Source organism: Phasianus colchicus, chromosome 12, assembly GCF_987193195.1.
Source record: "Phasianus colchicus chromosome 12, bPhaCol1.hap1.1, whole genome shotgun sequence".
Taxonomy (NCBI): Eukaryota; Metazoa; Chordata; class Aves; order Galliformes; family Phasianidae; genus Phasianus; species Phasianus colchicus.
Window position 1 is genome coordinate 8,212,166 of NC_143447.1, and position 14,343 is coordinate 8,226,508.

Genomic DNA, 14,343 nt, shown 5'->3' on the forward strand with positions numbered 1-14,343 from the left:
TAAGGAGCAAAATACTTTTGAATCTCATTCTGGGCTGTTCCTATTGGCTTTTTTCCAAATTAAAGAAAAAAAAGTGTCAATCAGATGTACTAGAATTTGCAGGGCTAAAATGAGATCCTTCTGTTGAATAATTTCTTTGTTTTGTGTTATTTGGGGGGTGGAGGGTTTTATGTTTGGGGGTTTTTTTTTGTTTTGTTTTGTTTTGATGGAGTAGAGCTTTTGCATTCCTCCCAGACTGCTATAGTAAGGCTCTGTAAATAGGTTTTGAAAAAGCCTTCTGACTCTAAACAAACAGATTTAGAAGTTTGCTCTGAATTATAAGGCTATTAGAGCTCGTCTGTTGTGCTACTGTATATTGGGCGCAGTTTGTTGTGACTAATTTTAAAAAGGGGTTTAGAGTTTCATTCAGTGTTCCTGATGCAGGAAAATCCTGCAACACCATTATCTACATCACAGTAAGACACAGTTACTCCTGTGCATAAATGAACTCAACTTAGGAGGCTGAAATAACAGAGGTGAGCTGGGTAAGAAAATGAAATAACTTTGTAAGATCTCACAGCCAGATACTGCGATGTTTAGAGATGATCTGAAATTTTTGTTTGTTTAACCCTTGTTTTATGCCAGGTTTAAATAATGAAGAGTACCAAGTTGTCATTGGAAATGATACAACTCATTACATTATTGATGATTTGGAACCAGCCAGCAACTATACCTTCTATATTGTAGCTTACATGCCTCTTGGAGCCAGTCAGATGTCAGACCATGTTACTCAGCACACCCTTGAAGATGGTAAGACAGATAAATACCAGTGTTTTTAAGTGAGCATTTTTTTCACACTGAACAGAAATGTGCAGTCAAATACTAATAGGTTTCAAGGATCCAGTGGCATCAGTGAGACTTCTAGATACCAACGATGTAAGACTGAGCCAACTAAAGAAAGCAATGGGAATAAAATAACATTCTGACAAAGCAGCACTGTATATTACATGACATCTTTTATTTACATTGAAAGATATTTCATTACATCAGGTAAGGCATCTTTTCGAATTTTGTTGGAAAGCTGCAATTTCATCTTTGTGACTTTGTCCTCTGGCATCTGAAACATGAATTGAGCTGCACACCCAGTGCAGCTTCTGTAAATTTTGAAGGAAGGTTTGGAATAACAATTTGACATACCAACTCCCCTCCACTTTTCTGTTGTTGCTGTTGTTTGTTATTTGCATTTTGTTTATTTGTTTTGGTCTGTGTTCCAGAAGGACCATGAATATGATCAAAGGGCTGGAACACTTCTCTTATGGATGGTTGAGGGAGCTGGACTTTTTACGGTCTGATAGTGGTAGTAAAAGAGGGAATGGCTTTAAACTAAAAGAGGAAACTTAGGTTAGATGTTTGGAAGTTCTTTATTCAGAGAGTGATCAGGCAGTGGCACAGACTGCCCAGAAAAGCTGGGGATGCCTCATCCCTTAAGATATTCAAAGCCAGGTTGGATGGGACACTGGGCAGCCTGATGTGGTGGCTGGCAGCCAGCCCCCAGCAAGGCATTGGAATTGGATGGGCTTTAAGGTCCCTTCCAACCTAAGCCACTCTATGATTTCATTAATTGAAATTTCATAAAAGACCGTACTGACTTATTTCTGTGCACTGAATTAACTATCCAGAACATCATTGGAATTGATGAACAAATTCTGATAGGATTAAGCTTTGTCAGCATGGAACACTTCCGATTGTCTGCATGTCTTGAGTCTCAGTTTCAACTGGGACGAAATTTTATTCTACAGAGTGTCTGGTATGATGCTATGTTTTGGTTCTAGGAGAAAAACAATGTTGATAACACAGCAATGTTTCTTGCTGCTGCTAAGCAGTGTTGTTCAGAGCCCCATCCCTGCAAGCGTTTAAGGCCAGGCTTGATGAGCTCCTGAGTAGTCTGATCCTAGTTGTTTTCAATCCTGCCTGCAGCAGAGGGTTGGAACTATAGATGGTCTTTGACGTCCCTTCCAACCCAAGCCATTCTATGATTCTGTGAAGGCCATTCTCAGTGAAAGGTCCAAGGAGCTGGGAGGGAACAGAATTAGAACAGCTAACTTAAACTGAACAAAGGGATAGTCCATGCCATATGTCATGTGGAAGAAATTTTGAAGGAGATTCATCTAGATCTCTTCTGCTGCCTGGGGTGCTAGCTAGGCAGGGAGTGGTGAACAATTGCTTGTGCATCACTAGTTATATACGTTTATATATATAAATATAAAAATTTATATATGTGTGTGTGTATAAATGAAGTGTGTGTGTGTGTGTATTCATTTTTTTTTCCTGATTCTCTTCCCCATCCCACTGGGAGGTAGGGGGGTGATGAGCAAGCTCTGTAGTGATTAGCTACCTGCTGGGTTAAAGCACAACACGTAGCCAGAAGTGACTACCCTCATAACATGGTGGAAGGAAGCACACACAGAGTTCTGAGCACTACTGGGTGTTGTTTAGACTCCTAGTTCCAGCTGCTGCATGTAATGTTGACAGTCACTTTGACAGAACATAAGATGTTGACTGCCATCAATTCCTGCTGGCAGTAAGAGAAGAAAATGTTGAAGGCTTTACAGAAAGGAGCTTGCTAAGTTTATATTGTATGCAGAAGATTGAGAAGCATGAGCAGTGTCAAGCTGTTCTTAAAATAAAGAGGAATCTACAAAACTGCTTATTACAAGTACCTCACCGTATGTTAAGGTGTCAGATGAGAATGTCACATCTTTCTTTTTCTGGAGCTCAAAAACTTTTGTCCTTTTCCTTTTCAGTTCCCTTGAGAGCTCCTGAAATTAGTTTGACAAGCCGCAGTCCTACAGATATTCTTATCTCCTGGTTGCCAATTCCTGCAAAGTACAGGAGAGGCCAGGTGGTACTGTATCGTCTGTCTTTCCGCCTCAGCACAGATAGCAAAATCCAAGTCTTGGAGCTTCCAGGGACTTCAGATGAGTACCTCCTTGAAGGGCTGCGGCCTGACAGTGTCTACTTGGTTCGTATTACTGCTGCAACAAGGATTGGCTGGGGAGAGGCATCTTTGTGGACCTCCCACCGAACTCCAAAAGCTACAAGTGTGAAAGGTAACAATGCTCACGTTACCCACTGCCTGGAGATGGGGCCCACTGTGGGCTTCATCTGAAGGCTGCACGTCTTTCTGATAGGTAACGCAAGGATGTGAAACGAGTTTTCCCATTACGTGTTCTTATCCTAGGGATATAGGGGAATAATGTTCTAACCATGATTTTTGTGTAATCTACACAAGCTTATGATTTTAGTGTCAGGATCAGAAGTTGTTGAGAAGTGGATCTGTGTTGTCCTTTATGTGTGACAGCAGAAAGAAAAGCCAGTGTGTTATTTTTGTGTTGATCTTTGATTGTTGTCACAGGCTGATATTCATGTGTTTGATATGGTGGTAGGAAGCTTTAATTAAAATGTTTTAACTTTTGTTTCCAATGATAGCATGGTTTTCTTCTGTTCCACATGATTTTAATAAAAAACAAGCAAACCCAAAAAATAGCAGTTCACAGTAAAACTCTTCTTCATATCAGGACATTTCACACTGGCAGCCTGTGTGGGTGCACAAAGGAGCTGAGTTGACACGTGTCTGCTCTACAAACAAACAATAAAGTTTGAGTATAGAGATGGACTTACTTGAAATCCGATTTGTTATAGCTGAAGTTTGGCTTACATTATTATTTACCAATATTGTATAGAAGAGCATTCAATTTTGCATGAATGCTTTAAAGGTATAGATTTGAATTTGTAACAGTATTTCTTAGATTACTCCATGTCCATCTCATTTGAATTTGAGTTTTGACTAGTATAGCAAATTATTAGCTCTTGATGAAGTGTGATGTTATTGCTATTTACATTTACTCTGGCTTATTTTAAAGCAAGAGATCATTTTATAGACTCTGGATTACCCTCATTTTCTTTTGAGAAAAAGGAATTGAAAATACTTTTAAAAATTTTAAATAGATTTTATTTGAATTTTTTCTTAAGATGCTGAATTAAAAAAAAGGCTATTTCCTAATTTACCTGAAATTATGCTTTTAGATTAGCTACAGGGAATCAGGCATCCTAAAAAGGAACTAAGTAGGTAAGTACGTAAGTGAGCTAGAATCAAAACCTTGAGTGAACTTTTGATTGATGGGCATTCTGATTTTAATGTAGGATTTTGTTATTCTTAAATACAATAACATTATGTATATTTCTCTAAAATCAGCACCAAAGTCTCCTGAGCTGCGTTTGGAACCAATAAATTGTACAACCATTGCAGTACAGTGGCAGCAGGACTCTGATGACACTGCAGCTATTCAAGGGTACAAGTTGTATTACAAGGAAGAAGGCCAGCAGGAAAATGGACCAATTTTGTTGGATGCCAGTGATCTTGAGTATACTGTCAGTGGTTTAGGTAAGTACAGAACATATTTCTTAACTGTTCTGGAAGGCAATAAATTCAAAGGACATCTTAGGGATCTTAAATCTTCTGACCTACGAGGCTATTGCGTTAGATTTGGCCACCTATATTTCTCACAATAAACTTTTTAAACTAGATTTATACCACTGATGGATGATCCTATCTGTATCCCTAAATGTATGTTGTGCAACACTTAGATAACCAGATCTTGTTAATTTTGTGTAAGTTAGAAGGACACCCAGCTGCACGCCACAAGAGACAGAACTGGGAGTTAGTATATGCCCATCTTTTTAGTTTAAAGTTTAATACTCAGTTTAATACTTGATACTTTAGCTTTTGGGTGTTTGTGCTGGGTCTAGTTAACATGAACACAAAGTACCAAAGATTTTTCTCTGGTGTTTCTAGGCTATGTTTCTGTTATTTGTAGCCTTTGTCATGGCTATACTGCCCAACAGGCATTGCTCACTTTGGCATGGCTATAGAACAAGTTACTGTAAATTCCTAAAAATATTACTAGTAGTAAAATGAACTAAAAATATCTGTAAGTATTAATGGGATAGTAACATGCACAGGGTACTAGCTAGTAGCCTCTCTGCATGTTCTTCTCTACATATTAAGTAGTACTGGTAAATATTTGTAGAACTAAACACAAATATTAGAGCATGGAGCAATCCCCTTGTGGTCTTTCAGTTGATCATCAGACTGTTTCCTCCTGTAGCTCTTGCCTTGTATGTCAATACAAGTGTCTTGGTATCACTCCTTGTAAGAAGGTGCTTCTGTTTATATATAAAAAGCTGCGTTTTTTTAATTTAAAAGATGGGACCTATAATGTAATCAGCAAAAGTAAAATAGGACTTGACACTTAGCATTTGAAACATGTCGAGGAGTTTACTTAGGGGTAACGTGGAGAACTGAATTATCAGCATTGACCTGTGGTCTTAGCTAGGTCAAATGGCCTCTTGGCTGTGATCAGACAATTCTCATCTGCTGCATACAGTTGAGATACTATTTTAGGGGAGATCATAGGGGAGAGCATTCTGGTCTGTTAACTGGACAACTGGCCATCTGTGACCATTCCTACCCAGAGCATCTGGCAGCAGCTGACTGTTTAACAAAAGAGCATTGGCTTGGCTTGGAAGGTTGTGCTGTCTATGTGTCCTAGGACACGAATGTTTTTTGGGTTGGTTTTTTTGTTTTTTGTTTTTGACTTCTCATTATGCAGTTACTAAACAATAATTTCCTTTAGGCAAATTTATCAACTGTGTGTCTCCCATCATGGGAATTGTTCAGTGTACTAAACCTCCTCAGATTAAAATACTGTTTTACAGAGTTATATTTAAAATATGTTATCTGTATGTTTTTCATTGGTTTTTCTTTCCAGCAAGCATGCAGATAGAGGACAAAACGAAAGCAAATTGAGTTTGGGGAGGTAGAACTTTCACACAGTCATAGTGTTACCTGAATTCTAGGATGTATGGATGTGGAAGATTCACGTACTTGAATTAACCATTCAGTCTTGGTGCATAGGATGTTTGAAGTGTTAATTCCTTGCCTAAATTCTAAATATCTACATATGGTGACCAAAACAGGACACATCCCATATAATTGCCCTTCTTTATATTTTTAATGTGTGTGTAATTTATGATGCCATACGTTAGACCTGCTGAGGAGTGTGTGTTTTCATGCAACTTTCAAGTAGACAGCAGCTTTTTAATTTTTATGGAGCATATAGAGTTATTTGAAGTGAACTTTCCTGTGTCAGTTTATTTATTGTTTTCTTTTTTAAATCTTCTTTGTAGCATTTATAGAAAAAGGCATTAATTGCCACAACTACAGAAGACTCAGTTGGCACAAGAAATTTGATCAGGCCATGGTTTTAGACTGCAAAGATGATTATGTATGTTGAAGCCTGGGAATTTCATACATAGTACCTGTTTGATTGCTGTATTTGTCTTGAGAAATTTGAAAAACTTGTGTGCACTAAATAATTTCTCAGAAAACAGTACACAATCAACCTTATTCTTCTTGTAGTAACTGCACCTGTGAAGAATATGGTAGGTAAAATGATATGCAGTATATAAAATAACAGAGTGTAGCAACAACCGTGCAGTAATAAGGGACTTGATTTGCTTTTCTTTTTATTTCTTGTGAATGACCTAAATCATTTAACTAGGATATTTTATTAAGATATTTCTAATTAAAATATTACCTACTGGGAAGTGGCCCTGAGGTGAAGCAAGGGAAGCTATCGATTTAGTTTCTGACTGTGGTACACAGTCTTCACAAACTGGACAGTGGCTTTGAGAAGTAATGTTCTGCCATCTATTTGCCTCTTCTTTGGACACTGAATTCACAGAATCACAGAAGGGTGACTAATTAATGAATGCTAATCAATCGGCAGCCTCTTTAAAACAAAGGACCTTTAATGTCTTCATTATGAGCCATATGCATTGGTAGAATATTGCAAGTGTGAGATCCTGAGGGGCAAGGTGTGTTTAGGGGCTTCATTTTTGTAGATATTGGATAACATGGTCAAATGGAAGGTTATTTCTCATTTGGGAATGCTTGTAGATGCTTTCTGGTGGCAGCGTTTGAGTACTTTCTCATTCATACCTGTTGCCACTGAACAGTTTGTCATGACCTAAGGCTGCACTACCATTTCCTTTCTTTCTGCTTAGTTAAAAATTGCAGGTAGGGATCAATTGAAATATGGAGCATAACAATAAGTATCTCCTTGGAATATTTTGCAGATGTTGATTTATGTGGTTGTCAGTTATGCAGAATCTGTATTCAGGGAAGACAGTTCAATTTGTGGCAACTGAAGTGCATTAAAATGTCAAAATTCATGATCTCTTAACAAAGGAAATGTTAGCAGTGATACTGCAAACATTGTTGATGGCATTTATTATTGGCAGCATTGGTGAATTACTGTTAAATGACTTGCAGACTGCTACTGGACCCTTGGTGGAAGGACAAGGCTGATAAAGCAGAAGCAGCAATGGCCATGTAAAATGGCTTTCAATGATTGAACGTTAGACATAGCAATATAAATATTATGCTGTATGTTTTAATTTATTACTTCTTTTAACCTTACATTTTGGGAACTGATCTCTTCTACTCTAGAGTAAGGCTACCCAGTTACTTCTGTCTATTTTTTAACTGGATTATTTAACGTGATAGTCACTAAGTAAATAGAATTAAATGATCTGATGAGAGTCAGGGCTGCCTTTCTCAAAATAAATATTCACAGTTTCACATAGACATTTCTTTGTGTTAAAGGTCTTGGCATTTATTTTTCATCAGTGAGCCATTTCCTAGTCCAGTGTAAAATTCCATTATCACTTCAATTTGCTACATACCCTTGAATGCATACCATTCATTTTTGACGCTATTTTTAATTCCTCCTTTGCTTACTCCTGCACTAGAAAGTTCTGACTTTTTACTTCCAGTCTGGAGAAGAGAAGATTCTAGGAGACCTCTTTGCAGCATTTCAGTATTTAAAAGAAGCGTTTTAAAAAAAGACTTTTTACGTGGTCTGATAGTGACAGCACAAGGGGAACTTTAACTTTTAAACTACAAGAAGAGAGATTAAGATTAGATGTCAGGATGAAATTCTTTACTCAGAAGGTGATGAGGCACTGGCACAGGCTGCCTTGAGAAATGCCCCATCCCTGGAGACATTCAAGGCTAGGTTGGATGGGGCTCTGGGCAGCCTGATCTGATGTGTGGCAGCCAGCCCATAGCAGGGGTGTTGGAATCATTTGGTCTTTAAAGTCACCTCTTCCCCAAACTATTCTGTGATTCTGTTCTAGGCAGACTGTTTTTCTTTGTGAGATTTGTCGAATCTCCTGTTACAGATTCTGTTTGTTTCAGCATGTGTATATTTGTTCAGAAGTTGAAGTGACTTTTCTTGGTGGAGGAGTTCGTTTGGGAATCTTCTTGCATGAGTTTAAAAGTAAAAACCAACCAACCAAACAAAAAAAGGAGCATCCAGGGAAGCTCATTTCCTACTTTTCATTGTCTTCATGTCATTTTTTAAAAAACAATTAGTATCACTGCTGCTCACTGCTGCACTGGGTGTTTGCCTGTCACAGCGCACTGCAGCCATGTGATCATTAGGAAGGTAGAACAGCACGAGAGGGACAGTGGTTCTGACAAACCCATTTCAGCCTTATCTGGTTTGCTGGAAGTAGGAACTCCTCAGAGGTAAGTGCTACTGCTGATTGGAATCTCATCCCACCAGCTATATCTAGACAGATTAAAATCAAATTTAGCTTCTTGTTTAACAGATTCAAGAAAGCACAACCTCCTGTGATGCTGTAACACAAGTTCATTATTCTTAAAGTTCCCTAGAGTTCTCCCCTTTCTGAACTTTAATTAAATTAGAAAGACAAATTAATTAGTTATTACCATCCTAGTAACAGCAATGTTTTTTACTAATTAAGTGAATGATGACGGGGGAAATGCAACATTTTCTTGTGCCATTAATACCTTCTACACTTGGAAAAAGGGAGGAAAGAAGGAATTCCCTCTGCAAACTCATCCTTCTGTAGTTGCTGTCTGGAAGCTGTAGCACCTTGCGTGATGGTAGTTACAGTGAAGATTTCAGAAATTTGCACTTAGGTGACAAGGCTCATGTAGGATCTCACTAAATGCTCCTGAAACCCTGAGGCAATCAGGCTGTGGCAGGGATGTGTACACCTTAGGTGCTCTTTTGTTTCAGTTGCACCAGATGATATCATGCTAAATAACTGAACGCCTTAGGGGATGGAAAAACTGGTCTGTTAGCTTCAGTGAAAACACCTTGAGCATGAGAGCACACTCAGCTTGGCCTTTCCCTGGCATGGCCCCTCCCAGGAGAGCCTGTGAAGTGCTGTCCTGTGCTCTGGCTGCAGACCTCAGAGTGCTGCTGGTGTCCCAGGGCCAGGTGCTGCCAGGCTGCAGGGGATGACAGAGCCTGCTGGTGGTTTGCTGAGCATGAAACTGAGTGTATCTGCTTTTATATTTGCGCGTGTGTGTGTGTATACATACACATGCATATGTATAAATATTACAATAGTAATTGTTTGGTGATTCGTGGGAGGTGTGCAGCCACTGCAGGCTTTCTCTCTGGGAAAGCTTCTTGGGGTAATCTAAAGCTGCTTAACATGAGGGATATCGCAGTTCCTTGCTGCTGCTTCTGATATTCCAGTTTTATTATACCTAATGGCTTCCTCCCACTCAGTCCAGTTCTTTTGGAGAATATACTTAGGTTTTGTCAGACTTGTTTATCTAATATATTCAGTGTTATTGGAATGTTTGATCTTAATCAGCAAAAATTCCATGCTTCTGTGGAAACTCTTCAAGTCCTACCTCTGTTGTTGCAGAATGGAGAAGTGAGGGAAAGTGCATGTTGTTCCTCTGTTGGACAAAATGTCACAGTGCTTTATGAGGATGTACTTTGTGACCCTGCATGGTCTCTGCCCTCAGAAGAGGCTTGTGCTACGGAATTAGACAGCTACCTCTCACGCTTAGCATTCCTCCAGAGACTTGCTTGGCCTTCTGTTGTTTAATTTCACCTGGATCTATACAGATCACTTTATAACCATGATTATAGCTAAGCTTCAGTCTAGAGCAGCAAAGACAAGGTGATTCTGCAATCTATAGAAATGGAGTAAAGGCATATAAAAAAAGACAGTGCAAGGAATTTCTCCCATGAAGCTGTCAGGCGCGTGTCACTCAAGTGCCTTTTCAAATAATTTCATAAAAGCACTTTGGAAATTTCATAAAGCAGTTGATATAATGGTCAGATGTGACATAGTGGTTTGTTTTGCATTCTATTGCAGTCGTATGTGCAGGAAGGTGTAAATCTTAGCTTTATTGCCATCTTTCTTGTTAAGAACTACAAATGTTGTAATATTGAGAAGAAATGCTGTATGAGCATGTTCTTTTATTTTTCATTTTCAGAGCGTGACTATCACTGTGTCCAGGTAGTTATTTCTAATAGCTGGGGCTGTAATTTCAATTCCATCCTGGGTTTTGTCAAAATGTAGTCTTGCATATTTGTATCTGAAAATTATGGGCCATCCAGAAGTGCATATGTGAGAATTGATATTGCTGTCTGGTTATAAGTCAGTATGAAAATGCAGCTTGAGATTCACTTGTGAATTTCAAGGAGCCAAGCATTTGAACAGTGTAATGAAATAATGGGAAAGAAACAACACAACTCTTCTCACTCAGTACCCTTTTCATTTTTCTTCTTCTATTTTTTTTAATTCTTATTTCACATTTATCTATTTCCAAACTCTAGTTGTTGAAGTAGAACCCAGTATTGCAGTACTCCTGTATTTTTGCTTAAAAAACTTTATGTTGAGTCAGACATTCACTGTGAAATTTGGATTTAAACAAGCTATAGCTGCCTTTAAAAAAAAAGATAACTAAAAATCGGTAATGACAATAGTTCTTAATAAAGTACAACTACTACAATTTTTTTTGCTCATAGTACCGGATGATGGTACTGCATGCTGCATATACTGGAACCAGTATATTTACACTGCTGCGTTGTGAAAAGTGTCTAATAGCTCAGTAGGTGACCAGGACAAATATTATCATTTATTACCACTGTTTACAGCTGGGTCAGTTGAGTGTTTACTCATGCTGATTACATCCTTAAACTAAACCTCTTATCTGTCAGTTCTCCTGATTGTATGTAACAGGCTTGCTACTACTACTTATCAGTTAAAACATGAGGGATTTGCTGGGCGAGGGGAGGAGGAATTGGCCAAATTGCACAGGAATAAAAGCAAAAGCCCTAGAAATAGACTGGGCATGTTTAAAAGCAGCCTTTTCCCGTCTGTGATCTCTTACTCTTTTGCAGACACAACAATATATATATATTTGTATTTAATGATCCCAAACTCTTGGGCTAGTCCTGGTGTGATGATGTGCTTCTACTACATGTCAATAAATGAGAGAGACACATTCCTTACTTCATAATCATAAAGGGCGGACCTGTCACCACTTTAGATGAGTCTGGTTTCTAAATGCAGACATGGCATATCTGCTTATCACTTTTTCCTTGTTTTCTTTTCCTGAATTTATAAGGGAAGGGGGCGAACTTTATGATTAAAAGAGGCAAGGGAGGGGGCTTTGCTACATTGCATCTTTTCATTTTACTTGCAGAATATCAAAGCAAGTCCTGCTTTGGAAAGTTTTTGTCTGTACTATGTGGTATCAGCCGTAAGTGTACATGGAGATCAGATTTTTTTTTTCCAGTTCTGTGGTTGGAGTTTACAAGCTGATGCATTATGTTTTGTTTCAAGCATAGGACAGTGCTGGTAATTCCTCTGGACATATTTGTAGCATTTCTTTCCAGATCAGATTTATTATTGTTGAATGCACAGAACCTTGGCTGGGTGGCAGGAGCAGAGAAGGAATGGAATCTTTGTTTTGTGCTGTGCTTTTTGGTTAAGCAATTGTTGGTCCACTGTACAGCTTGATGTGGAGCAGGGCAAGCGAGTGGGGAATATCAGGAGGTTGGACAGTGCAAATGCACTGAGATAGGAGACTGGACAAACTGATTTGCAGACTGACCCAGTCCCACAACCTTGTCCCTCCCTTGTGAAATTAAAATACTAAACTGCTCCGTTTGGATGAAAAATCAATTCACTCAGGTTATAAATTGAATTTTTACCAAGCAAAGCTGAAGCCTGCCTTTAATTGCGCGTCCTTTTGTCAGAGCATCCAGGACAGCAATCGTGTCTCTGGCTCCCACTTGTATGTACAACAAAATGGGAATCTTAGATAAACATCAGCTTGTTTTTTACTCCAGAGAGGCCAGTTAAGTATCAGCTGCTAACACTGCACACTTTCTGTGCAGTTCAAGTGCCACATCTGTAAAAATGCAGTGCCTTCGTTCCTGAGTAGTTCTGTAGTTACAGATCTCATGCATTGTGCTCTATCACATATTTGTCTCATAATTACGTATTTTCAGTTGAATTTTAGATCTCAGATAAAAAGATTACTTTGATTATCACATTCTTTCTCATAGTACAGCCTTTGTTAAATAAATTTGATTTATTGGTTCTTTTTGATTTTAAATGGCATCTTAAGTAAACCTGCCAGTGTTGTTGTTTTTGAAAGTAAATGTTATTTTCACAGTTTATTTGTAATGGAAGGCTTTAATTAATGTTTGGCGTATTTGTCAGTCTTAAATTACATCACCAAACCTCTATAGTTTACTGATTCAGCCAGCAGACAATTTAGTAGGTGCCAAATACTGAAATCTGCAACATCTGTATTAGCAGAGTAACTGTTTTGGTGTTGATTAAAATGTTACCTGTGACAAAACATGACAAGAGCTGGGTAAGGGGGATTGCTGGGCTTCTGTGAGTTAAATTCAGGGTCATTACATTGTTCTAAAGCAAATGGAGAATTATTTGTCCATGAGAGCAGACCAGTAAGGTCTCTCTTAGTTAAGGTCTTTCAGAAAGAGGTAGATTTTGTGCTGGAAAGATTGCCTGGCTTTTTCTTTTCTTTAAGTAACCTTCTTGAAAGTGCTCCCTGAATTACTGCAAGTTTGAATCATTTGTCTTTGAAAATGGTCCTGAGGTTCTCATCTAACCGCGCCTTGACTTCTGCAGTAATCCATGTTAACTCTGCACACCAGTTGCACTTTAAAGGTGAGGGACAGGGGAAGGAAAGAGTGCAGAATGAGATTGAATGTACTGTACTTCAAAATAGAGTGTTAAGAACAGTTAAACCTGGCTCTCCAAAGAGACACTGGTAGTTGTCTAGGTGAAGGAGTTTTCATTGTTTCCTGGGTCGATGCCTTGCAACAATTCTGTAGATTAAGAACATCATTATACAGGGTTTACTAAGGCAGTGGTTGAGATTGTGTTCCAAGGGCCCACTCCAGTGGGAGAATTTCTGCCTGGTTTTGGGGAAGGCTTTCTATCTCTTTATCAGCTGCCTCCATAGCTGAGTTGGATGCAGTGTTTTTCTCTTGGGACATCAGGCTAATTGTGTTGCAGCTCCAAGAAGTGGAATCAAAGGTGCAATGCAAAGCACTGAAAATAGGAATGGGGGTTGTTTATGTTCTGTCAAGATAACCTGCCCACCTCTAGTGCAGCAAACTGTGTCTTGTTGGAAGCATTTAAACTTAAAATGATAAAAGGTAAAATGATCAGAATTTTGCAGGAAATGCTCTCTGCTGCTCTGTGTTCCTGGGGTAGAAATCCCACCATTTAAAGCTAACCCTGTATGGGAACTGAGTTGGGAAATTGGGTCATGTTCATTAATAGTTGGGATGTATTCAAGTAGTGTTTCTTTGTTGTTTTGCTGGAGCTGAAGGTTGATGTTTACTTCATGAGAAGGACATATTGTTCACTATTGAAAATATTTACAATTTTTTTGATGTAAAGAAAAATCCTCAGTTACTTTTGAAGTGCTTCAAGTATTACAACCAGTCCATAATAACACATTTTAACAGCTATGTTGTAAAAGTTACCAGTAAATAAAGACTAATTTATCTATATTTATATAGATAATATCTATATAAATCTATATATTTATATGTATCTACGTTGTATTTAATTTTTATGATTGGAAAATACAGTTTTAAAGGGAAAAAAGAGAAAGCAGATAAAATGGCGGACACAACCAGATTGTTTCTCATTTATCTTTCTTAAAAACAGACAAACAGAAACCAACAACAAAACAGCAGCAACAAAAATAAACATAGTGGACAGAAACAAACAAAAACGATGCACGTTGGTGTTTTACAACCTTTTTGAATCTAAACAACAGTTTCTGTTTCTTTTTCTGAAGTGCGAGGATTTGTCTCTGAGAGACAGCATTATTTAATTTGCTGCTTATTGGACTTCATTAGTAAAATACTTAAGTCCTGGATTGCAAAGAAAATGCTCCTTGGAGAA

The 14,343-nt window shown here is 38.3% G+C and overlaps 1 protein-coding gene across 1 annotated transcript in view; it reads left to right on the forward strand.

Moving 5' to 3' along the window:
* The window catches only part of PRTG (protogenin), an 83,620-nt gene that overhangs the window by 40,876 nt on the left and 28,401 nt on the right, over window positions 1–14,343 (forward strand). Inside the window, exons 9-11 of the mRNA XM_031616525.2 lie at window positions 625–789; window positions 2,784–3,089; window positions 4,235–4,423. Of these exons, the coding sequence (XP_031472385.2) occupies window positions 625–789; window positions 2,784–3,089; window positions 4,235–4,423 (660 nt within the window). The remainder of the gene's footprint in view (window positions 1–624; window positions 790–2,783; window positions 3,090–4,234; window positions 4,424–14,343) is intronic.